This window comes from Dermacentor andersoni, chromosome 4 (genome assembly GCF_023375885.2).
Source record: "Dermacentor andersoni chromosome 4, qqDerAnde1_hic_scaffold, whole genome shotgun sequence".
Classification (NCBI taxonomy): domain Eukaryota; kingdom Metazoa; phylum Arthropoda; class Arachnida; order Ixodida; family Ixodidae; genus Dermacentor; species Dermacentor andersoni.
Window position 1 is genome coordinate 98,649,939 of NC_092817.1, and position 27,078 is coordinate 98,677,016.

General features: G+C 45.7%; 1 protein-coding gene across 1 annotated transcript in view; it reads left to right on the forward strand.

Moving 5' to 3' along the window:
* LOC126536528 (dopamine receptor 1-like) overlaps nt 1-27,078 on the forward strand; it is a 532,420-nt gene that overhangs the window by 487,671 nt on the left and 17,671 nt on the right. The window contains exon 4 of the mRNA XM_050183533.3: nt 26,770-26,951. Coding sequence (XP_050039490.1) covers nt 26,886-26,951 — 66 coding nt within the window. The 5' untranslated portion in view covers nt 26,770-26,885. The remainder of the gene's footprint in view (nt 1-26,769; nt 26,952-27,078) is intronic.

Consider the following 27,078-nt stretch of genomic DNA (forward strand, 5'->3'; position numbering starts at 1 on the left):
CGCGCCCATAGCTACTCAGAAACGAGGCACATTTGACGGCACTGTCTCGCTGGGTTAAGCAACAAAAAAAAGTAGTACCAAGAACGTTAAATAAATGAAAGGACTATCAAAACGACCGCTGACCAGATACTGCAGCGATGAGAGACATTATTGCGGCATTTCGCAGACTGCAGCTGCTACGACCCAACGTGCCGTATAGGGTCCAGGTCACTGGCGTTTGAGTTTTATTTCTCTCAGCCCTATCGCTTGTTCTTCGTGGCTTCCTGTCGGAGGGTTCGCGCAATTTCCGGTTCGTCTTGGAGCCCTTAGCCGAAACTTCATTTCCTCTCCTACACGGTGACGAAAGATAATTTGGCGCGCAGCTTTTGTAAGAGCTTTGTAAGAGGAGACAAAGCCAAGAAAAAGGAAGAAAAGTAGCCGTCGCTACCGTAACTAAGGAAAAAAGGTGCTGTGCTGAGTTTACAGGCATTTCTTTTACTTAGAAAAATAGGCAAAAGACAAGCTAAGTACAAGCCACAAGTTCAAATAGCATAATAAGTTGCTTTGAAACACCACGAGGGCAATAAAATAACCTCGTCGCCAACATTCAGACACGATGATAAGCCAAGGAGCACAACTTATGGTCTTATTTTTGTTTATTTTGTTTTTTCTATAATTTTTTTTTACCCTATCGTACCCCACACCAATTTCTGGTGGCGCTTTAACCCATCACGCAAGTGCGCTTCTGCGGTTACGCAACAGCTGCGTTAATATGTGGCGGTTCGCTCTATACGCCGTGAAAAATGTGGGTCGTGGAAACTGCAGTCAAACCGGTGATACTCGCTTTTAACATGCGTAACTTCCAGCGATCGTCGCCCTTTGCCGTTGAGCAAATTCCAACAGCTTGGTCTTTCACGGTCCTCTTCGCGAGCTCACTGACTTCTCATTTCCAGAACGTTGAGATTCATCAATACGAGGTCCACAAATGTTTTCTAGAGGTTTTAAGGCGAAGCGTTCTTTGCCGTCTTCCTACGACTTTTCTGCCGCTGCCACCGCCGCCTTGCACACCACGTCGGGAGGTGGCTGAGAAGGCGTGTAATGCTCATCGCAGGGGTGTGGAGGTGTCTATGAGACCTTTCCAACGAGCTCTGGGAGTGTCGCAACAATGCCCTCAGGAGTCGTTGTCACAGTACCCTCTGGGATTTCCTGGCCGTCGACACAATGCCCTCCGGAATGCCGAAATTAGACGAGAGCCCCCCGCAAAAGCATTGCAAAGGCTGCAGCGCTTACATTTGCACTTAGGCGCAGCTGCTAAGAGGGGAGGTAGAATAGCAAAAAGAGGAGACAGAGAATTGCGTAAAACCAACGCCGGGAAACGGGTGAACCACGGTCTTGCCACTCTTCCTTCGTGTCAGCTTGCATAATTGGAAGGGTCGCGGGAGAAGAGAATCGCGCTGTCCGAAGACATGCTTTCGTTGAGGTCTCTTGAATAAAATAAACGCTACTACTAGACATGGTGACAGTCGCGGACAAACTGTAAAGGAACAACAACAACAACAACAACATTAATAATAATAATAATAATAATAATAATAATAATAAGAATAATAATAATAATCCAAGGTATCTTACAGCGCCTTTCTGTGATTTCTGAAAAATAAACGCTGCGCAAGTTTGTACATATGGACAGCTGACGCAGGTCGTGCAGACGCAAAGCCGCATTAAAGCGTCGCAACGTCAGGACGACAATACGTAAGCGGCGGTCCAGACACTTGCTGCGCGTCAGCCACGATGTACCAACCCTGCAGCACTGCCATCTCTTTCTGCGTGATGGAATCCCGGGTGGCCAGTGGGCCCTGGTCTGCCGGCAACGGGACGTGGCACCAGCTGTCTCTCTGCAATACAAAGATTTCTCCCACTCTCAACCACCATGAGGTGCGCCGTGTGAGGGAATGACTGCGCTAACCTTCTCGCAGGCTACGAACGATGGCGCACAACAACGCCTCGAGCAAACACGCCTAGCTGTGCGCTCTGTCTACTACGTAGGCAAATACAAGTGCTGCAAGCTAGGTGAAATTTAACACCGCATCACGACTTTCACACGCCGTCAAATTCACCGCCCCAAATATCATCAATGAACACGAACAGCATAGAACAATTCGCTTACATCGATTCCCACAGTGCATGGGACCTGCATAATTTTTTTTTCTACCTACGGTATGGGATTCTCGTCTGTGGTATGACTCCCTTGCCTGCGAATTGTGACGTTGCTTTGCTGTAAGTTCCTCTTCTCTTTCCCTTCTTTCTTTCCTCCTCTTAACGGGCTGGCATTGTGTTTCAAGAGACAACTGGTAGCCTGCCTCTCGTTCTTTTTGATGCGATGTTTATAGGTTCCCGTAGAGTATACTTCTCCTGGAACCTTGCCTCTCGCATAATTTCCGAAACAAATGTACTATTTCTATGAAACCTATAGTTTCACACGCGTTATTGGCTCTACTGTTCTGACATCAATGATTTATTTCATCTCGTGTCACTTTGTTTCAACACCTCAAAACTTGCTACTGCGTAGGAAGGACGGCGACAGTCGTAAACACTCGCAGTTTCACAAACGAATGAACGCAAATCAATCAATCAATTAATCAGCCAGCTATTCATTGAACACGCTAGCGGATCAATCGATCCCAGCCTGGTATGCCCAGCTGTCTATCATATTTGGGAAAAACAAAAGCAAGCAAATATAATAAAGCCCGCAGATCTCACGCCCTGTGGGAATCGATATTGCGCGAGCAGGGCGCGGGCAGCCTACAAAGTTAACGAAACGACCATTAGAGCACCAAGACGTAGGCGGCTGATTCATGACTTTCATGACACGCATGTCATGACATTCATATCACGACCTTTCATTTATGTTCGTCATTTTTCTTGTCATACTATGCCAATTTTGGTATACATACCAAGTTAACGTAACGAACATGAGAACCTCAAGAGGTAGGCGGCTGTTTTATGACCTACATGATACGTATATCATGACATTCATGTCATTACCTATCATGTATGTTCGTCATACTGTGTTATATCGTCCTCTGTGTTGTATACATTTGTTTTTCGGGCATTCCACTCCCTTCTGTGATGTCCTCGGGCTCTGAAGGTATTTAAATAAAGAAATAAATACACTCTTGTCAAACTATGCCAATTTCGGTACATACAAAGTTCACGAAATGACAATGAGAGCACCAAGACTTAGGCGGCTAGCTACTGTCAAAGTGGCAAATGTTCGCCAAGAAATGCTTCGCATTTAAAACCAGTGAATAAGAGTGCAAACTTTATAAATTTCGCTGGTCATTACAGGATGCAAGTGACAACAGTAACTGGTATACTGTCGCCTGTAGCCGGAATATTATGAATGTGTGGTGTGTTGGGTGAGGGAGAGGAAGATTTCTCTCTCTCTCTCTCTGTATATATATATATATATACCGGTGGTTGCTTAGTGGCTGTGGTGTTGAGCTGCTAAGCACGAAGTGGCGGTCGTATTTCGATGGGGGCAAACACCCGTGTAATTAGATGTAGGTGCACGTTCTAGAACCCCAGGTGGTTCAAATTTCCGGAGTGCCCCACTACGGCGTGCCTCATAAGCATATCGGGGTTTTGGCACGTAAAACCCAATAACAATTTTTTTAATTCTTAAATTATATATATATATATATATATATATATATATATATATATATATATATTGTGTGTGTGTGTGTGTGTGTGTGTGTGTGTGTGTGTGTGTGTGTGTGTGTGTGTGTGTGTGTGTGTGTGTGTGTGTGTGTGTGTGTGTGTGTGTGTGTGTGTGTGTGTGTGTGTGTGTGTGTGTGTGTGTGTGTGTGTGTGTGTGTGTGTGTGTGTGTGTGTGTGTGTGTGTGTGTGTGTGTGTGTTGTAACGTGTTCCCCCAGAAGGGTGTTTTATGAGAACCTTGAAAAACTTGTGTTGTATAGTCCGGCACGGAAACACTCCCGCTAGCTACCTTTCAAGGCAACAACTTACACAAAGCAACGGGGTTGGACGGTAATTGTCTACTTCAAATGTAGATCGCATGAAAGAGCACCGCGCAGTGTTAAGCCTAGGTTCGTCACAAATAGCTCCTGCTACTCCCCAGGAGGCTTAAAAGCAGCCACGAGCAGACACTGGAGTGCCGTACGCTTTCATCGGCTGTCTCGGGCAGTGACCGCACGACTTCGCAAGGGTAGAGCTTCGACCTGCGGTCGCCAATCCGAGGACCGTAAAGCGCTTCCCAGGCATGACGAGAGAAACAATTAGCCGTGAAAGAAAAGGGAAACCTCTGTTGCTCCCTTTTAGGTTTACTTTCCTTTTTCTCCTTGGTCTCTGCTGCTGTGCAAATCGAGCGAGCGATCGCACGGCCATTTGCTGGTCATCGGGGACCCGAATTTCTCGTAAGGCGTGTCTGTCTTGTTTGCGCCAGGGTCCTTAATCCTTGTCTCGTTGTCCCAGTCGACTCATCTATTACACAACCTTTTTCATTGCTTGTGCTTGCAGGTTCAGGACAGATATCCCTTGCGCTGTTGCAAGCACGTGAAACAAATAAAGAACTCGCCTAACTACTCGCAAAAGTATCGAGCAAGCTATGACCGTGCACAATCGGGTCTTTCAACTTGCACCCATCTCATGAACTGGCGTGTGTTATTTTGCCAAGGGCACTTCCCTCACGAAGATATCGCTTCTAGAGATTATACTGCAAAAGGCTTGGAGACAGTTGTACAGCACTCAACGCATATAAACGTGAAATACGACAGCGCCGTATTCAGTGTGTGTGTGAAACTATTTCGTTCGCGGCGAAACACTGATGAGAGATGTTGCAGGACACGCGAGGATGGCATCGCTTTTTCGCATTGCCGCGAAGTGTGCAGGCCTAACAGTATTTGCGAACAAAACGAAGTAAATATATATATTCACATATGTCAGTACACATCATAAAAGTATACAACAGCGGAACAGTAGTGCGTACTCGAAATGCATCCATCAAATCGTCGCGTTTCATTCGTTTGAAAACTTCACACGCAGTACATTAAAAAAATATTGAAATATTTCGCCAGTTGTATCTTCATATTTGAGTTGACCCCACTGTGTTTTTTTTTTTCTCTCCCTCCCTTTCCAGTAACCTGCGTCATAAAATTCTCTGTGAACAAAAAAAAAAATGAGGAAGGTTAGGATCCTGTGCACCGCTGCTGTTATAAATTCGGCGCGCCAGGGTCGCGCATTCCTGAAATGCTGCTTCCCCTGACATGTGATCTCTGAGGAGCCCGCTCATAAGCTGATTATAAAAGAAGATCACATCTATGAACCTGTGTAAACGGGGACAACGGAAAAGCTTTTGGAGGTGCACACTTACGGATTGCACGCAGAGTATCATGCGCCACATGAGAGCAGCCCTTTTCCTTAAAATGAAAAAAAAGAAAGAAACATCCATCAATCCAACCTAGCGAGTTCTACTAGCTGACTAAAAACTGCACGCAAGGCAAAAGTGTCTTCCAAACTCAAGGTTAATGATCGGAGAGGTGCGCTTCGGAAGACATGCGGTAAGCCGTGCCACAACGAGTCTTGCCACAGTTGCAGTTTTTTTTTTCTTTTTTCTTCCGACGGGCAACAACCCACGCCAGGAGTAAAGCAAGACCGCAGAATCGCGTTCGAGTGGCCTATTAGAGAGACTGTATTTCTTACGGATGTTCCCAACCTCCTTTATTTTATTTTTTCTCGTGCCTTTGCTTTTTCTCTCCGCTATTCTTTCTGTCTTTCATTTCGCCTCATTTCCCCTATTCCTTCCTTGGCTTCATTGACTGTTGGCGTTATATGATTATTATTATGAAAAATCGAGCCCCTCGGTTCCCTTCTTCTCTTGTTCATTCATAGCCGAGGTCTCGAATCTGGCAGCCTTGCTGTCATTGGGTGGCATACGAGGGTTTATTAGCCACGTGCCTGATTTCCTAAGTTCACATGCTACGTGATGCTGTGGGCAAAAAAAAAAAGATGTTCCACATCCACCCACCTTGGCTCTTAGTGGCGCTGGCTAACAATCCCAGGGCTAGCTAGATATAGCAAAAACATAAATACCTAAGTTAGTGGACGGATTGATAGCCCTCGCCGGAGCACAACGGGTAGTGAAACGCAGGCGTAATGCGGAGGTTCTTGGTTCAGTCCCCACCGGCGACAGATTACCTTTTCGCCCAGTTTCGTTTTCATTTGCTTTCTTATTTTCTATATTTCAGCGTTTCAACCACAGCTAATGTCCCCTATGCTTTCCTCGGCTTCATTGTCTGTTGGCTTTAAATATATGTATGTATATACATATATATGTACGAGCGGAAGTCGAAAAGTAAAGGGGCTTTTGAGCAAAGGTACATTTATTCTAATGACAGAAAACTAAAACACATTATTTTATGCATAACCTCCCTGCACTTCAACGCACTTTGCCCAGCGTTTCGCAAGTTTTTTTATTCCGTCGGAAAAACATTTCTTTTTTTTTTGGCTGCACCTGTAACCAATCTTGCACCGCGTCAATGACTTCTGCATCGGTTGCAAATCTTCTTCCCCTGAGCGTTTCCTTCAATGGTCCAAACATATGAAAATCGCTCGGAGCCAGGTCTCCACTGTGTGGCAGGTGTTCCAGCAATTCGAATTCGAAAAAGCGTTCGAATTACGGCCCTCTACGATTACAAGGTTCGGCAGAAACTCCACTAGAGTTAAGTATGCCAAAGCATTGTGCCACTTTCTCATGTCCACGCAGCCCGGTGTAAGTATCAGTGTTATTAAACTTCATCCGGCCATTTTTCTTTGATCCACCCTTATGGGTCGTTATCAACCTTATAGGACTAGATCCGACCTTTATCAACCTTTATCGGTTGTTATCTACTTTATCTAACTCGATCCGATCATTATCAAACCTTATAGGTCGTTATCAATCTTATCAGAATCGCTCCAACCATTACAAGCCCTTATCGCCCTTTCGCACATTATCCACCTGCGTCGAACGATTATAGACCGTGATGAGTTCCGTATAACCCCTCATCACTCCGTATCAACCTTTTCATCTCATTGACTGCTTATCTGTCTGTGTTGTTCGACGCCAAGCGCTTGAACCCTCAGATATCGGTGGCATTTTCGTCGGCGAAGGAACGCCCCACGGAAGGCGCGTCCCGCGACCACCGAAACGCATATGGGATGTGGCGCGTTTGGCATTGAATTTTCGCAAAATCGGAATTTTCCTTGTGTCAGCAATGCTTGTGTCAGCGATGCTCCAAGTCCGGTCTACATCTGGTCCTAGAGAGGGCCTTTATTTCGCCATCGCCAAATATTTCAAGAAAGCCTTCACAGAGACTGTTCTCCTTTGACATTTGTTTTGTACCGCCGGTACAACACATTAATTTGGTTCAAGTATATTCGCCTTCTGCAAGTGTGGATGTTTAGCCTTTTCCCTGAACCTACGTATGGAAAGCTGTCTCTATTTAGTCAAGATGTTCTTTGCCGTGTCCGTAGCATGTGTATTATGCCAGCAGCGAAAACACTTTTTCTTTAAGCTGCACACTTCCACCCTGCCAGTTAAAACATAGCTTCAGGAAAAAGGATTATATGTACCCTGGAATGCTAATTGTAAACTTTGCAACCAACATGAGACATTAGGACATTGTTTTATTGTTTGTCGCGAAGCGTATTATTTTTTGGACATATTACAAGGAACCGCCAAAAAAAAAAAAAACTTCCTCTTACATCTTGTGGTATCCGGTTCCCTCCTTTCTAAAAGACAATCAGTAATACACCATATGATTTGCTTGTGTTATTAGGACTCTATTCATTATAGGGAAGTCGCACGGTCGACAAACGTGCTGAACCACCTCGCTCGACAAGGTCTATCTTTCTAGAAGAGGCTGCTCAAGTGAGCAGTATGGTTGGAACTTCTGATCCCGTTCCTGAGTGGATTTCGCTTCTAGACTCTTGTGTTTGTTTGCCCGATTTTTGAACTTTCATTGGACTGCGCAGCATGAGTGTATTTGTTTTTCACGTGTGTATAAATGTAATGCAACTAATTTTCGCATGACACACTACTCATAATTGCATGCAATGAACGAAAAAGTGTGTGTTTAGCCCATTGGGTAAGACACTCGGCTTCTGAGCGCGGGGTCGTATGTTCTAAGCTCACCACCGCCAACGTTCTTCCTTTCGAACTTATTATTTCTTTCTTCTTTTTTACATTAATTTATTTATAGCGATTCGTCTTACGTGACAGACAGCCGTGTTTCCTCGTTGGGTGGGCATAGAAATGCTTACGCATTAGAATTTTCATTTTGCTTTAGGAAATTTCATTTTCGTTTGGTTTCAATCATTGTTTCGGTTTATCACAAGTTTTATTGTAAGCTCAGGATACAAGTTTATCCCAAAGCTGCTGCCAAGCTCGAGGTCGAGGGTTAGATTCCCGGCCACGGCGGCCACATTTCTAAGCGGTAGCCTTTTCGTTCAAGCAAGTGTTGCTTGCAATTAGCGGGCTGCCTTGGCTAGTGATATGTCCGCCATGATATGGCTGCCATCTGTTCTTGCGAACAGCATTTAGCGTAAGAACTTCTTTGTGGATGCAGGCCTAGAAATTCTCCGTCTGGAATTTTTCTTCTTTTTGTTTGGCATGTTTTGACATCAATGATTTATTTCATCTCGTGTCACTTTGTTTCAACACCTCAAAACTTGCTACTGCGTAGGAAGGACGGCGACAGTCGCAAACACTCGCAGTTTCACAAACGAATGAACGCAAATCAATCAATCAATTAATCAGCCAACTATTCATTGAACACGCTAGCGGATCAATCGATCCCAGCCTGTTATGCCCAGCTGTCTATCATATTTGGGAAGAACAAAAGCAAGCAAATATAATAAAGCCCGCAGATCTCACGCCCTGTGGGAATCGATATTGCGCGAGCAGGGCGCGGGCAGCCTACAAAGTTAACGAAACGACCATTAGAGCACCAAGACGTAGGCGGCTGATTCATGACTTTCATGACACGCATGTCATGACATTCATATCACGACCTATCATTTATGTTCGTCATTTTTATTGTCATACTATGCCAATTTCATATGCCAATTTCAGCATGGGCTACACCTTGCAAACATCACTCTGAAGTACGACTTGCTTCAGGTATATATATATATATATATATATTCCATAAGGGAAAGGGCAGGGAGGTAATCAGGCTGAGCCCGGTAGGCTACCCCACACTTGTGAGGCGGGAAAGTGGATTGAAAGAGAAGGAAGAAAGAAGGTGCATATGACATCGCAACTTTTACCTGGTTGCAACCGACGGGAAGAAACGCTACTGTACCGCTTGCGAGTAGGTGTTTCTTTCACAAACGCCAACTCATTCCTAAGTGGAGTGGCGGACAGTCCCGATTGCAGCAGGTGTGGTGTCGAAGAAACGACCAAACATATCCTGTGTGACTTGCATCAAAATGATGATGATTCTAAGGACTTGCTTTCCGCATCGTAATTCAAGCAAACACTCGTTTATCCGTGTATTGTGTCCCTTTCTGAGGAATGTCTTCCTTTTTTTCTTCGTTTCTCGTTTATACGGCACCGTGAATCAGTCCTCGAACATCTATTTAACTCTTTTATTTGTTTACTTAAATGCCACCAAGATAAAAAGACATCACACAGGGCAGATGTTACACAAAATAGTTATAACAAAATGTATTAGAAGTATTAAACAAAATGTTGCTACATGTTAATGAGACACTTAAACAAACTCGGACGGTGCCGGCTCTGAAGTCAGGGTGATCTTGCACGATAGATCGCATCAGCAAGACCACCTTGCTGACGGCTATTTTCTTTATCAATTTTTTTTCTGCTAGACTTTATGCGTACGACAGAATTTGTGAATTCCTGACATGCCTTATCCGTGATTATACCTACACCTTCAGATTGCTCTTCACGATTCAACTTTCTATGTAGAGCCGTGTATTTAGGACGAGTCGGAAGGTGTTAAGCCTATAATTTTACGGTTACTGGGTGGCACTCGCTTCCTGCGCGAATCGTCACGAATTCTATTGACGAACAGAAGGCTGGACGACTGTTGGCCGGTTTGCGAACCCGTGGTTATACTAGATTCGCCCGTGTCTAAACCCGAATACACAAACTCGAGGCGGCTTCCGTGTGGCAGCGTGACAAGCGCGGCTGCGATCTGTTCATTTCCCGCGCCTGAGCGACGTTGCGAATTGCGCAACTTTAGTGGTGTTTCTTGTATCGCTTACCTGCACTTGAGCGCGGAACTTCCGTTCCGTAGCCGAAATTGCGCCCGCTAATGAAGTTATCGATTCGGCAGGTTTCCTCCCCCCCACCCCACCCCACACCTTTAGCAACAGGTCGATCCGCACACCTGCGAAGCATTCTGCGTGTCGATTCTCCCATGTAGATCGACGTGGTAAGACAAATCCCCCGCGGGTTTGTGTACTATTGTACGGCCCTGCTAATTGCAAAACTAGTCTTTTGCATACATTGGCGCTTCTATTTTTGCCTAGCGATGAGGTCACCGTGCCCTGCCGTCGGCTTGTCGCTCTTCCGAGGCCAGGGCCGGATTAAGAACGGGAACAGATCGGCACTAATGAATCTCACCGCCTAATTCCTACCATCGTTGGCATCGATACGTGTAGGTCTGTGCATGCATTTGTGGATGCATCAGTGCATGTGCGTAATAGTGATAGCAATAATAGTAATAGGAGAGAAGAAAAAATTATCTAAACGATGTTTGCTTTCCTTTCTAGGATCGCACATTGTTTCTTCCGATTACCATCAGGGCTGCGTTCACGAAAGCTTCTTACGCTAGTTAAGTTTGTAAGAACAAAAACTGCGCAATGGGGACGGCGAACATATTATTAACGAAGGTGGCTGACCAATCAGCAAGAGTTTCCACGAACAAAGAGCTTCATGAATTAGGCCCGAGACCAATATCCCCCCCCCCTTTGTCTTTCGGCCTCTGTCAAGTAGCAAGTGACATAATTTTCTTTACAATGCACGTCATTTTCATGAAACGCAGCAGGCCTCTTTAAACTACATCATGGAAGCCTTCGTTCTAAGCACATGCCAGCGTAGTTCATGAGGAGAATGATCTCTGTACAGACAAAGAAAAAAAAAAGGGTACTAAGACATGGCACCTCTCAAACGTCTTGCTTCGTTACTGTATCCTCTTTCTCTTTTTTTTTTTAATTATTAGCGTTCAATTACGTCTCCCGCGCTTGTCCTCCGTAAACGTTGCCTAGACATTTACTTTCATCCCGCCACTTCTGCGTTGTCTATGCAACCGACAAGTGCCATTGTAGTCGCTGTGGGAAAAGCACTCGCCTCGAGCGAAAAGCGCAGTCCGAACAGAGGCAGGAGCCTGCTGAAACGATGATGCGGAGAATCCGCAAATTGGCTAAAAAACTTAGAACATATCTGACGCTATTCAGAGCGCGATATACCCATCACGCAACAAGCGAGAAAAAGCGCCCAGCCGTTCTTGAAAGAGAGGAAAATGTTATATCCCGTTAACTTTGCGTAACATAATGTATCGTGCATGCAAACATATAAATTAAATTGAATCGATTTCAATACGTGTGGTATTAAGGGCCGTTTGCTTTCGAGAGGAGACACACAGGGACAAAGAATAACTCTGAACACGAGGAAGATACGAATCGTGGCTTGCTCGCAATCAAAAGCAATGGGTGTCGAATCACGCAAAACACATTTTCGCGCAGATAAAAGTGGCTTCTTTTCAATTTTTTTTTTTTAATTAAGTGCAATAGTTTCTTCCAGTCACATTCAGCGTCTCGATGGAACCGTCACCAATTGATTTACGCCATTCATCTTGCTTCAGCCACATTCCGGATTTATACGCATGCATGCTCTTGAAGTAAACGCGTCTTTTCTTTTCGTGTTTTTTTTTTTTGTGCACCACCTAATTTTACTCCGTGGATATACTCAAAGTTGTCACACGCTGTCACGATAGTAGCGCTGTGAGAGAGAATTATCTCCTTCGCATTAAGCTTACGAAATGAGCGGATAAAGCTTTCGTCAGTTTGCTGACAAAATCCCATATATAGGTGTTATAGAAATAGTTGACGCAAAGTGTTTCACGTCTCGCTGTGAGTTTCCATACATTGCTTTGTATACAGCCAGAAAAAAAATATCCGGCAGTACAGTGCTTCCAGAGTAGCGGTTCACCTTCCACGCCTGTCCACATTTTCTAATTTGAGCGCCAATTTCACAGAAACGTTCTCCATTAGTCAAACCTCCTTGCAATTCGACTAGACGCTCTATAAACCTCGCTTTCTCTAAAGCCGCAGCCAGCGGCGTAAACGATCCAGTTCGCCAAAGCCGAAGGCGCCTCTAATTATGTCGAAAGGTTTAAGACGTTTCAACAGCTTGCTGTCGAATATAAGTTTTTACTTTCTTGCTTGCACTGGCATTCATTCTTATAATGCGTAGAAGTAAGTCTTCGTGAACTGCCATCGAGAAATTAGGGAACTAAAGTCCAATTTCGAGTAAATGATAGCCATCACCACACAAAGAGTATGTTAAATACAATTCAAGCTAAGCCTAAACCTGAAAGCGATTATACACAACCTTCGAGTAGTGTTAGCTCTACCATCATATAGTGTTAGACAGAAAAGTATTCACCGCGACGTTACGGAAACACTTCTCTAATTTACTGCACCAGCTTTCCTTTTTTCACTTCTTTTCTAGGAACTATACGGGGGGAAAGTGTGAAAAAAAGAAAAAGAAACACGAAGAGTCATACACACCATAATTTAAGAGCATACAGCGAACAATTAACGTACAAAAGCATGGGATCTATGTTGCCACAAGTGTCGCCAATGCCGATGCACATGTCTGAATAAACGTAAAGTACAGTCATAAAATTTTCAACATCTCTCAAATTATTTTAAAACCTCAGAATTTCCCCTGCTATGTTCCTTTATAAAAATGCCTACGAATACATGCGCTGCCCGTATTCGAGATGTTTCTGTTGCCCGTACTCCCACAATTTCCTCCAACGACAGTCAGTCTTCTATCAAGAATCTTCAGTTTTCTTGGCAGCTCTCAGTGGCAGGCAGCATATTTCCCACAGTGGATAATATAGCGTTCTTTATATCTCCGTAAGATTCCTCACAGGAATAACTTGATCTTTTATAGCTTTTCCTATCCAGTATAAGGACCACTCTGTGCATGCAGTACCAAGTCGTATCTATGTACTACTATTTCTGTATACCGCGGCCTGACATTGATCATCGGTATGGTGAACTTCCTAAGTGCATCTATAGCTTTGTCTCAGACTGCTATACCGGCGTGAACCCTGCTGAGGGGTGAGCCCGTATAGCATGACATTCATCATACCATGCATGGCGGACCTAAAACCATCGGGATTCCTCGTTCCTATTTCATCGCAAATGATGTGCGTAGTAATATGCACCTTGCACACCGAAATTGGTTCGGTATACAATCCTTCTCTGTAGTAGTGTGCGAAATCTATATTTAAGGTTAACTAAAGCAGACGTCGCTGCCCGAGAATAACTGAACCCACCCGGTTTTAAGCCGCGAGCGGGCCCACACCCACTAGTGCATGCTGAGTGGCTAAATCAAAGGAAATGAAGTAAATTTACGAATCCGTGAAATATAATTCTCCGTTTCGTTAGCAGATAGGTGTACTTTAGAAATCCCTGTGAGTTTACATTGTATGTTTATGTTTTACGTTAGGAAATTATTTCTTTTTTCTTTTGTTAGGCAGAACGGAGATACTTGCTCAGCATACACGTGTTACATAAACCCATTTGCTGATTCTTTCATTCGGCGCTTAGTAGCACCTAGTGACACCTCGCGTCCCGAGTTGACAATAAACGGCCGGAAACTGCAATGTGGTGAGAAGAGCAAAAGGAAATATATCGCGTTAAAAACTCATTAGATAATAATTTAATGAGACCCCTGGGCATTGCGATTTGTTGCGCATGTAACGTCCGCCTCTTCACGTAATCCACCTGAACAGACCGAATTGTACAATCCGTGAGAGGCAATATAAAATACATCAGCTCGAGCTGAAAGAAAGAAAGAAAGAAAGAGAGAGAGGTCATAAGAAATAAAAAGAAATAACAAGTGGCATTAAGCACCCATGCAATCGTTACATATACTCACACGCACGCGCCCGCACTCACCGTTGAGTACAGTCGTTTCACTTTTAGACATCGCCACCATCGTTTTCAGTCAGTCCTCACAGTTTCGCAGCCGTCATTACATTACAGCTCCACATCTGCTCCCCAGTAAACGCAGCCAACTCTTAGGTCCGCTTCATCTCCCCACGATTCGACGTCCCAGTGCGAGTCAATTTTCAACTCCTTCATTAGTGCTGCGCCGGCGAGCATGCCCTGCCTTTCCGCTCAATGAAGCTCGTCGATGGCGGCTTTCATCTTTACTGACACCGAAAAATTACGAAGCGAGAGAACACGCGAAATGGCCGACAAATGCGCAGCAGGGCCATATTAAAGTGTCAAAAGAAAAATGACATTTCGGGGATCGCAAAAAGATATTAGAAAAGCCTTGTCATAGACTTTTCTCGTGTCTCAGTGACTTCTGATGGTTATGTTCGAAATGTACTTTCTTTGCCGTCGAATCAGCCATTTCCTCGACAATTTGCGACACTTCATTAAGTTCGTAAATATATGTACCGAAACGCATTCATATGTCGAAATTCAGTGCTTTGTAAAAAGAGACATTTCTCTTACTCCGTTTTCATGGAAGGGGATAGTTAGTGACGCAGTATCGTGGATAAAGGAGCTTTCAGGCTCTTTTTACGTTCTCTCTTTGTTAGTCTTTCTAACCAATGTTGCTCAGAGCCTGTCTGAAAAGGTTTTCAACTATATAGCAAGCCCTACTTAGCGAAAAGTGAGAGCAAAATTGAGAAAATGGTCATCGCTGCAAACAAAATATAGTTTCTTCCGAAGAGCCTGCTCACATTTTCGCACTGGCTTTGCCTATTGTGCAATGGAGTTCCGGAGAGCGCGTTCGTTTTATTTAATTTTCATTGAATAAAAAGTACGTTCGAATAAAAAAATATTCGAAATAAATATTATTTCATCGTTGTTCCTATTGAAACATGCAAGAAACTTTGTGAGACATTTTGGCAATGCAGCTTTCACACGCTTTGATGCGTCAACTTTCCACATACTACAGGGTGGTTCCGATCCCAACTCGCCGTACAACAACGATCGCCCTTTTACAATCGTTCGTCTCATCAGTGGAAGGCAGGTACAAGAGAATATCAAGATGTCGTACACCACTTTCCGTGCGCCCTGTAGATACGGCCAACTCTTTTGTACCATGCTTGCAGGGCGTACAGAAAGTGGAGCACAAACCAAAACGAAAAGCACAGAGCGAAGGCAAGTAAAGAGAACCCAGTCACTGCGATCTTCACATATTATCGTTTCGCGAAAGTGCCCGTGCCTCCCTACACTTCCCAGCCCGTCCTCCCCGTTCCTCCTTTTATACCCAGCTAGCGGTTCCCTTCACCGAGCACATATTAATTTCCTCCCGGTCTCCTCCTTTTTTTCCTTACAAAGAGCTCCCCGCGGAGGGATGCTCTATTACCTGAAGAGGGTGAGTGAATAGGAGGGGAAATGTGGATGATTGGGTTATAGGAAACGTGACCCGAAAGAAGAACGCTCATGAGATTGGTCGATGAGAAGAGATCGTTTAGAAAGCAAGTAAAAACAAACAAACAAAAACAGGCCGAAAAAAGGTCGAACAGCAATGCCACTCGAGGGGGACGCGTTGCTCAATCTCGACCGAATAATCGCGGGTGAGAAATGCACACCGGCCAACGCCTGAAACCGGCCGAGGTCACCGCACTGACCGCGGTTTGCTGGGCCGGGTGGTGGCTGAAGCCGCAATTGGTGACGGACGCCATTTTGCTGTAGTATTGGGGAAGAAGACATTAGGCAGTACGGATTCCTACGTAGGGCTGCCTGCCAGCAATTATCCGGACAGCAAGGATAGGAAGAATATCCTCTCTAAGGACCCCACGGCTTATAGGACGCTTATCACTCCGAAAAGAATGGCCAAAGAAAGCAAAGTCCGTTGATAATCGAATGACTCGATAGCGAAATATCGATTTGTTGTGGGTATATGGCGAAGCGATGCTGACAGGGAAACAGACACACTCGTTGCTCTTTCGTATCTTATGGTCTAAATAAGCTGATTTCGAGCTCGTACTTCTACATCGCTAACCGCCACGATATATCTGCGGCTGTGGATCAAAGTGCAACGAACGTCCAATGATAGCTCACGTGATTTGTTCCTTTGACGAAGAAAGATGTTGTGTGGTCTTGCAGCCAAGAACGGTGCCTTGGGCTGTTTGAATCGAGGTAGGTGAAAGTAAAACGAGCTGCGTGTCTGGTATACATATTAAGTACACTCCAGTCGAGAGTTTTACAGAGCAATAGCGAATACCAAAGGATCGCTTTTAACTATGCTCGAAAACTGCCCTCACGGGGGATCGCGCCATGCCGCTTCACGTAGGCCGTGCCGAGACAAGTGCGAGCTCTCGCGAGAGGCCTTTTCGAGCACTTTAATGTGTTCCTGTCCACCCAGTAAAATTATGGCACGGTGATCCAAATGTCCGCCGGAGGCACGGCATAGATACTAAAAGGGAGTTGCTGGAAGACATAAGTCATAATAGAGATTGAGAGCTTACGCGTTAGAACGAATTGTTAGCACTTTCGAGACCGCACATAAAAGGGGGAAGAGGAGAGAGAAGTGGAGGGGGCAAGTAAGGCGTCAAGGGATGCGGAGAAAGAGAAATACACACGAAGCTCGCGCGTGTGCTTGCCAGGGCGAGTAGTCAGGTACTTAGTTATCTAGAACGCGGGACAAGTTTCATGCCCATGCCCGCTTTCCTTTCGCCCAATTCTGAAAATAGGACGGCCGGAAGTTAATCGAATCAGGGTCTCCGAGAAAGAGATATAACCGCACTCTGTCTTGGTTACCCCTCTTTTATACGTGTTCTTTTTTTCCTTTCCCTTTTGTGAAACGTTGCGTGTGAGTATACCTGACTGAAGCACCTCCTCAGAGAAAGAAATAAGAGAAAAAGAAGAAAAAACGTTTGCGAAACGGCGAGGCAGCGAAGGGACGGCGAAAGACGACGCGTACATGGCGGTATATAGACGAGTATAGACGAGCACTTCTACCGCAACAAAAGCACAATATCGGAAAGCGCGCTCTCTCTAAATCAGGTGCGCGCGCGCACGGATGTGAGGGCAGCCGCTGCAATGGCGGTACAGCGACAGGGGGCTCTTTTGATAAACGCGATCTCGTTTGCGCCGGCTTCGGGCTTCTGCTGAAGCACACCGGCCGAGGCGGCGGCGACCGCTCATAAATATTCCGCTCGGCCTAGGATCAACGAGGAAGGGGGATTGGGTCTGCGTTGACGATGATTGTGGTGGGCAGGGGTGGAGAAAGGCGAGTAGAAGGAGTGTCGATGGTTCTCGTTGCACCTTTGCCCAAACCACTCGGTAGGCATACGCGTATACATAAACGCGCGCTCTCCCACTTCGCCGCCAACTGTGGCCATCCACCAGACGCCGGCGTGCTTCCGCATTGGAGATACGATGGTCTCGAGAATATCACAAGGAGCTTCATAATGGGCGGTCGTCATCGCCCTGCAAGCCTCGTACCGTGCTTGTTACGCGAGATGACCGTCTATGACGCATTTACGCGGCGCGGCCTCGCGAAGTTACGACCCGGTATAGTCTGCGTGTACTGGCGACCGATGGTTGCACCGCCGTCAGTTGACCTTGCCTCGTGTTGTGCAGCGCAGCGTGCTTGTCAGGTGCGCACGGAGGTAGTATAAGTGGGCAAGCGAGTGCTCTAACCGACTTTGCAGCTGACGCCGAAAGGGCTGCTAGAGATACTGCTGTCGTTGGAGAAATACGGTGATTGCTACTACCACTGTACTACTACTACTACTACTACTACTCTTTCCGTTTTGCTCATAGCAGTCACTGAAGAATTGAGAGAAGACAAGAGGAGGATGGAGGGGGGGAAACGCGGAAATAGTAGGCTCGAATACAAGATAAAGCAAAGCGAGAGGTCGAGGTGTTCATTTACGGCGCTGGCGCTATATTCGGGACATGAAGAACGTTGTCGTTCTGTGCGACATGAGCTGAACAGTGTGCGCGGGCAACCGACTAGTGCTTTTTCCAAACGTCGAGGTTTCTGCTCAATTTGACCAAGGCTGCCTCGCCCGGTGCTCTTGAGTAACGGTGCACACCCGAATTGCCAACGCTTCCCGCTATGACAGCTATAGGCACTTGGCCTATATACCATATAGGCGGCACCTTGGCGGAGCAACTGCCTGGAGTTTTGCGCAGTGCTGTGTTCACGTGCAGATAAAATTTTCTTTCCTTTTTCTTCCAGTTCCTGTAAGCCGCTGCGATGACGCTAGTCGAAGTACCGGGGCTTAAAGCGAAAGCCCTAATACTGACGAGATTTTCCTTCTTTTCTGTTCGCCTTAAATATTAAAGAAAATAGGGAGCAGGCGATAAAAAACTTAGTGGAGCTAGGGTAAGGAAAACGAACGAACGATGAATTCACAGAAGACTTAAGGCTTGTAAGCCATAACAATTGTCCATCTCTACGTCGGACAACAGTAGTAGACGCCTCCGTTGAACAAGAAGTGCACCTTTCGAGTGAATCGACTTTGAGCTTTCGTTGTTCCTAACTGTATTTATTTGTTTGTTTTATTTATTCGGCTTTTCAAGATTGAGAGAGCGCTGGACCAACGAGGGCATGCTTGGGGATAGTTTCTCCAGCAGCAGGCAGGCTTTGGACGGAAGGACTCGATGAAAATTTGACGTACCGGCCGTTTTGCCAGGTCGTCACTGAAAGAGCTAAATGTACAGACTGTGATAGGCGTGGGCGTGAATCGACGCCTGTCTTGAGCCAGGAGTGCAGGCAAGGTGAAGCGGGCAATTTGTTCGAAAGGAGTGCACGTCGTTCCACAGTATTCACATAAAAAAAAACTTAAATGAAGCAGCCACCGACGCCTACCAGTAGTGATGGCTACTCATTTTCACTTAGTCTTTCAAGAAAAAAAAAAGAAAGAAAAAAACGTTGAGGAACACACCTTCAAATTCTGGAAGACCATGTGGTGATCGGAAAGTTCTCCATGCTTTTTTAATCCCGGGTGTCTCCAGGCCGGCGATTTTCTTCACTTTCTCTCATCCTTCACAATTGTCGGAGTGAGCTAACATTCACGTCAAATAAGCGCGTGTTTGACACGTTCGCTTACACTTAAATCAACATACATGCAAGAGTAACTATAGACACAACGATCTCTTTCACTTTTCCTTATCTTCCGGCTCCGCCCCCCCCCCCCCCCCTAGTGTACTGTATCAGACCAGGTGCAACCTGGTTAACCTCCTTATGTTTTCCTGCCTCTTTCTATCTATCTTGCTTCTGGGAGCTGTCTACAAAGCAAGAGTGATCAATTCTAGCAGTGTGGTTTTAACAGCTTGCCAGTCCGAGTGCCTTATTGCGTACACCTACCTCTTCCCAGCGCCGTAGTTTCGGTCGGAAAAACCGTCAGGACTGAACGAAAAGCTGTAGGCAATGATATATAACAAAACAAAATACAGCTGTGATAGTTTCCTCCACTTTTAGCGTTCATATATATGGCAGGAAGGGAGAAAGTACAACTGACATAAGAGCGCTAGCGACAAGTTTTAATTAAAGTGTCCCGTCTCGGCACCTATTTGTTATTTTGCTATTACGTTTCCTCTACCGCCTGCCGTATCTTTTAGATGTCGCTTCGCCGAAAGCTTACAACTCCAATTTTGTGGCCTGTGACAGCACTTTGCAAAGCCGTGTCTTTCCCTCTGAACGAAAAATATAAATATATCTCATGAACAGCGAGAGTTTAAAACCAGTGTTCTTATTTTTTCTTTTTTGTTTGTGTGCATTTTGGGTGTCACAAAAAGGGACGGTCCGTCTGCAGCAGAGTGTGCGTTAGGACGATGCTTGAACCATTTCTTTTTTCTGGGACCCAAGTTGACAACTTGCCAAAATTCAGAGTGCGAAATCATAAAAGTTGTCAGCAAGGGGAGGACGAGGAATAAACTTTATTTTAGTACAGCAGGTTTATGAGACTATAGGCCTCTGTACATAGATGACGGCCTTGAGCCCTTGGGCCCTGGCGGCATCTTCGGCCTGCTGGATGGCTTTAAGTTGGTCTTCCGGTGCAGAGCTTAGCCAAAGCGGTCTCCCACTCATCTCTGGTCTTGTGTGTTTTATTCTGTGTGGGTGTCCGAGGACAAGCCCAAACCATATGTTGTAGGTCCGCCCTTTCTTGACAGAATCTACATCTATCCGTGTAAAGGTCCAGGCAGTAGCGGTGATAGGCCGCCGGGTTTGAGTACGTATCTGCTTCTAAGAGGCGTCATGCCGTCTCTTGCCGTCTACTGCCGGGGGGAAACGGGCCCTTCCCAGTTTATAGTGTTTGGTGACCTCGTTAAAACTAGTCATCCGGTCTCTCTCCGTTCCCAGTATTTGCGGGTCACCTGCTCGGTCCGTCAGTTTTGGAGCCAGGTTTCGCGCTATTTCTTTCCCTGGAAGGAAGCAGTGTGCGAGCGCCCACCTAATGTAAACATCTCGATCTTGTCAGCAAGATTCCCAGTATTTCGCGCCCATTATAATTTATACAAATCATTCACAGCGGCACTTAAATAATTTCTTGTTGTGGCCTCAAAACAAGGCTTCATATTGATCGTGAGTTCAAAACATAGCTTATCTTTAGAATCACTTGCTTCGCTTCGTACTCTTACCTAACCTGCATTCCACTTCTTGCGCCGGACTCGATTCGCCTGATTGCTACATTATTGTAGCTATTGCTACATTACTGTTATAGTATAGTATAACTATAACTATACTATTATAGTATAGCTACATTATTACTCACTAAACTACTCTCTCGTGCACCGTAGGGTTTACCGTGAACGCTGCTTTGTGAGGTAATGTGCTTATTAACGTTCCTACTTTGTTAGTATCAGATACTTTTGATCATGGCTTGCTCGCTTATTTACAATTATTGTCACTTTGCCATGTTATGCAGCGTACATTGAATGAAGGCTTTCGACATAAGCCCAATTCGTATCCGTTACCTCAAGCCAATTAACTGGGGAGAAAATTGCGGCCGAATTCAAAAGTTTTTGTTCGTAACCGCTATTTACCATTAGTCTGCGGCCGTCGTTAATTGTATGCCCAGCATCAGAATTGGTCGAATTTTTCTCTTGCAAAAACTTCTAGCCTAAGAGCTCATTGAGAATACGGGCCTATAGATTCATACGACCCTGTGGTTATCTCATCAAGTTCTGCAGTCTCTGGAAAACAACGTTTGTTGATAAAATACTGAGCCAACAAGAACACTCAAAGGTCTGCTGCATGCCGTAGCGCGTATAGGTTACATCACTGGACTAATAACGCTCTTGAAATATCTTTTCTATGTGTTCTTGCTGTCTTTTTTTGTGTGTGTGTGTGATTTGCCAGATATGTGACATTATATTGTGTTTTGAGCTGGCGCAGGTACTATGTCTCTCCTTCGGTTCCTTGCTTGTGTTTCTGGCTTTATTGCTTCTCTAAGAGTGAAAGAAAAAAGTTACTGGTAACGCAATTAGTTGGAGTGTTAGTCCCGGAAAAATGGCATTCCATGTTGTGTAATAAAGAAGGTATTGTCATCAACTTTCTTACTTTATTTTTGACGATTAAGGTAAGCGGAGCCTTGATATATATATATGTGTGTGTGTGTGTGTGTGTGTGTGTGTGTGTGTGTGTGTGTGTGTGTGTGTGTGTGTGTGTGTGTGTGTGTGTGTGTGTGTGTGTGTGTGTGTGTGTGTGTGTGTGTGTGTGTGTGTGTGTGTGCGCGTGTGTGTGTGTGTGTGTGTGTGTGTGTGTGTGTGTGTGTGTGTGTGTGTGTGTGTGTGCGCGTGTGTGTGTGCGCGTGTGTGTGTGTGTGTGTGTGTGTGCGCGTGTGTGTCAAAGCTTCGCGCGCGCGCGCGAAGCTTTGACTGCATCTGACTAACCCCCATACATAGCACATTTGTTTATATATAGGGAGGCGCGCTGCTCCGAAAAGCAGCGCGCCTCCCTACACACACCGCATGTATAGCGGTCTCCGGGACCAGGCGGCCGCGACCCGCGGTACACCTCTGCGTAAGCGCCGTGTTTGCTCACGCGCATTGTATATTGTGCAAACAACGCTGCCTGCGCGCAGAATGCTTTGTAGCGGCTACCGTTTACCTTTGTCGTGGCCGTACAATTTGTATATACGGAGCACCGCGCAATGAAAGTGCGACCACGCGCGTGCCGCTGCTTCCGATATCAGGCGCGATTTTTTTTGCATCAGTGGCGCGCATGCCTGCAACGATGCTATGCTGTATATTATTACGGATCATGAATGCGTGGCTGCGTGCAGGCTGTTTGTATTCCTGCTTGCGCAGTGAGCAGCGGCACAATAAAATTGCTCGCGGCGCGTGCATTAAATTTACTTCTTTGTCGAGCGTTTCCCTCGCCTTAAGCCTTTATTTATTTATTTATTTATTTATTTATTTATTTATTTATTTATTTATTTATTTATTTTTCTTTGCGGTGCGCGATCGAATATATATTGGTCTCTAGGCGCTGCGGCGTTCGGCGCTTTCCCCTATGTGCTTCAGCGCCGAATGTTTGGTTCCTTTGCAAGAGCGCAGCTTTCAATAGCGATGCAATAAGTCTATGCCATCGCAAGCTGCGTGTATACAGCTCTCTTTGCATCATAATAACGCCGGTTCGAGGACGAGGACAGGGGCGGTGTTCTGCTCGGGCGTAAGATTGGAGTGCGAGGGATGGGATATTATCGGGCACTTAGCACGATAAGACGAAGACGTAAAGCTACGAAACAACGCGAAATGAAACAGAGAGAGAGGGAGAGAGAAGGGGTAGATGTTGAAAGGAAGAAAACTGCGTTTCTTTTTTTTTTTCAAATACTACCGCAAAGTGGTTTGGTCTAACCTCACCCCCCCCCCCCCCTCCCCATTCGCACCACCCAACCCCACCCCCATTTTCACTGATTCTGAGAGAAAAGACACAATTGCCGTTCTCTCTGGTGTGTTTCATAACAAGATCGTTGTTTTTGGTGCGTGAAAATCAAGAACTTTTAATCGCTGCTCTCAATTTCTGTGGCTTCCCTTGTGTAATCTTCGGGTATTCTCGTCAATCGATTATACATACAAGTTATGCCCGCTGTTGTGACTACCTGTCAAGCATTTCACCCTTGCTGCTGAACATAACTAGACGCAAATACTTGCTTATAACGCTCTAAGTATTACTTCTGCGAATGACGTTATATATATAAAGCACTAATTCATGTGTTCAGCAAGTGTTCAAGCGGGTAGTACTGCCCACTTGAACACAAGGCGCGCCTGTATACCACGAGAGCTTTGTGACTCTAATTAACCGCCTGGTTAGCTAAGTGCGCATCGTTGATGTGTTTGTTCAACGGCACACAAATGGAACACATTCCGTGAATGGAACGTTTCCACGGGCACTGAACTGGAGCTGGGACCTATCCCGAAGGAAATTAAATGTTTTCGCCGCCAGCGCTCACCGCGAGAAGGGCAAGTATAACACAAACTGGCGAATGCGCAAAAAAAAAAGAGAAAAAAGAAAGGCGCGTACGTAGCAGTCTTTGAACGAAACATTATTCCCTTAACCGGATCGCCTAACGAGCCGGACGGAGTTCCGTTCGCAACCGCGTCGCCGCATATACATCCGGGCCTTCTCGTTATGGTGGCGCTCCTTCCTTACCGCGCGTGCTCGTGGCTCTTGTTTACGTCTCACACCGTGCACGTGCCATTCCACTTGCGAGAAGCAAACAGACGACGGGTCAACTTCTGCTTCTCGCCGTGCGACGCGGAGACGCTCTCGCTCTCGAAAGCCGCGATCGAAGAATGGCTGCGCCAGATAAGCATCTTTCGTTCGAGCTCGCCTCCATGCTCGCTCCCTTTCCGGACCCGCTAGAGAAAGCGCCCCCTGGGGGACTTGTTCTACGGCACTAGTCACGTAAACGCTTCCGGGCACGCGCTCGATTACGATCGCATTTGCGTTCATTGAGAAAGCGGGAACTCACGGAGCGATGGGTTGGAACCGCAACAATAATCAACGAAGTTTCCTTTTCAAGGGAGTACCATCGCCGTTCCTGAAGCCAATGGGCGTATGAATCGTTTTGCAGTGCGAAGTGCTTCCAGTGTTATGAGCAGTTGTCGTCGTTAAGTATTGTACGCTCATTTAGTGCCTGGTGGTGTCGCCGGCTTCCACGTTCAATTTGCGATTATTGTCGTGAGAAGGGCAATCTGGGCCATCTGCTTTAGCTCAAGGGCACGACAACACGAAAAGTGCTTTCGGTTCGCCTAATGGGGCACGCATCCATGTATGGCTTTGTCAGAGTTCCTTGGACCCAAGGAGAAAAACAAAAAAGAAACGTCCTAGGTGGCTGTTGAGTAATGCATTAAATGATGCATTCAGAGCCTTTTGTGGCAGTTTCGCCTGTGTTTCGTTAACAGGCCGGTCACACTTACTCTTGCCCTATACAAAGCATGCACTTTGGGTGGCGCATGTTCTGGTCGCGCTTATATGAAGAAAAGAACTGAAAAAGAAAAGAAAGCATATGCCTCTTAACAAAGTACTCATGTCGCTTTCAACAATTTGCGTCATAATCGATATCGCTGCACCGATCGGGCGACCCCATTAAGTGCTCGGAGGTCAGTGGAACCGGGAGAACTGCTCGCTGCGGCGACAGGTTTTCCCAGAACTTCTTTCCGCGATGACGATTTCCCCGTTTCCGAAAGTGAGCGAGCGACGAGAATGTCGTGGCGCCGAACGTCCCCATATATGAGACAGCGCTGCCTACGTATCTTTCTTGGCAGTGACTGGTCTTTTGAGGACGGAAATAAAATAATGGTCGTAAAATGGAACGAAATCTACCAAGAGTGGCTATGGCACTGCCAAAATGGGGTAACACATTCTCTCCAGCTTTCCCCGCGATGCATAAGCCGCGATAAGCGCGTAGCGTGGCCCCGTAATTTTGATCTCGCGTGCTACGCCGATGTCGCATTTCATTTCGTTCCAGCTTTTCTGATACACATTTGCTCAAAGTGTAGGCGTTGTATTTCCCACGTGGCGCCATTTCTTCCTTATTTGTTTTCGTTATGGTGGTCTGAAGAGGCCGATAGAGACTGTGAGAAAAAAAGAAAAGAAAAGAAAAGAAAAGAAAAGAAAGAAAGAAAAAAAGAAAGAAAGAAAGAAAGAAAGACCGCACTGTATCATAAGAATTCATCGCGAGGGCACATCTTGTCGACGGTGCAAGGTTACTGTTACTTGTTTCGTTCTTTGTCAATATCATTCATCTCTCGAATTCATCTTAATGAGGTTGGCTGCCGTTCAACGTCACTTATTTAACCACGTACTCGATGGCCCAGCCATCGTTCACAGATACTTTGAGCTCAGCAGCAAAGATGTTGAGATATAGCAATTCGTACCTTAATTTCGAGCCTCACCCACTTAAGGTCGTAATAAAGTTAAACTTTATCGGTTCACTGCACGAGAATCATGTCAAGGAAACGAGAATTCCTGCCAAGGAAGTTCTTTTTTTTCCTTTTTTATTATTTTTCTTTTCTTTCATTTTTCTTCATTTCTGTCACCTTGGATTGATTTGGAGTAGAATCTCTTTTTGAAGATTACATCTTCCTTTCTTTTCACGTTTTTTTTTTTTCGCTGTAGAAAGTAAAATCGAAGCTTTTCAATGGAACTGTGCACCGGCTTTGAACCTTTTTCAGCCGATATGATGAAGATCTTGCCTTTGGTCCACGCGTACGTCCACGCACCACGAACCGCTTTCCCGTTTACCTTAGGCAAAATTGAACATCGTAAAAAAAAAAAAAAATCAGGACCGACACATTGATTTCGATATTATCTGCGAGAGGGCGTAATAGAACATTCTTTGCAGGCTTTCACTCCTTAATATATCTTCCATTTCTGTGTTGCTGTCACCTCCCTTCAGAAGAGTAGGCAGGCGTTGTGCCCCTTCCGGTGGCAGTTGCCAGTCTGCTCGTCGCTTTCCCTTTCCTGTAAACTGTATATATGTGTATATGTGTTCAAAACAAATAATAATAATAATAGTAATAATTAATATATCGCTGATGTGCCTACCACATCTTTGTTTCCGGAACCGCTAGTCCACAGCCTCTTCAAAAGGTTTAGGAGCCACTGCACTAGAGGAAAAACACTGCTCAAGAACTGCAGCTGGGCTTTGTGGCGGGGCAAGCATGACTGTGAAGCTCAAAGAAATGAATTAAGTCTGAATTAAAGTTCCACAGGCGTTCCGGTACGTGACCTAATAACAGCTTTTTTGATGTGAACTCGTGGTGTCGAGAGAGAGAGAGAGAGAGAGAAAACAAGGGTAGAAAAGGCAGGGAGGTCATCCAGAACAGCATCCGGTTTGCTACCCTACACTGGGGGTGGGGGAAAGGGGAATAGAAAGAGGAAGAAAGGGAGAGAGTAAGCACTGAAGTTCATGACAAATGAACTGCCTGTACAAGTCCTTGCAGTATGAGCCGCTGTACTTTGTCCATATTCGTGTGCGGTTTTAGGGCTCGCATTATTCGTGCCCTGATCCGAGCTCTGGTCTCTTTTCCTTCAGGGTGTACCAGCGTACTGTCCTGCCCGCCCAGCTGTGTCCGAATCCGTAGTCGAAGCCACGGAATAAGGCGGAGGCCAAATGAAGAGCCACACCGTGCGTAGCCGGGGCGTTCATCCATGAATCGGCTCTACAGCGTCCTCAGCAACTTCCAGCAGCAACCTGTCACCAGCCACCGAATACTGGTTAGTCTGTGCACTTCTTCCGAGATTACTTTGCCGATGGAAATTGTTTTCTTATAAGGGCACATGGAGGTGACATGTTTGCTCGATGAATTTAGCTCTTAGTTTTCTTGTCCTTATTTGTTTGTTT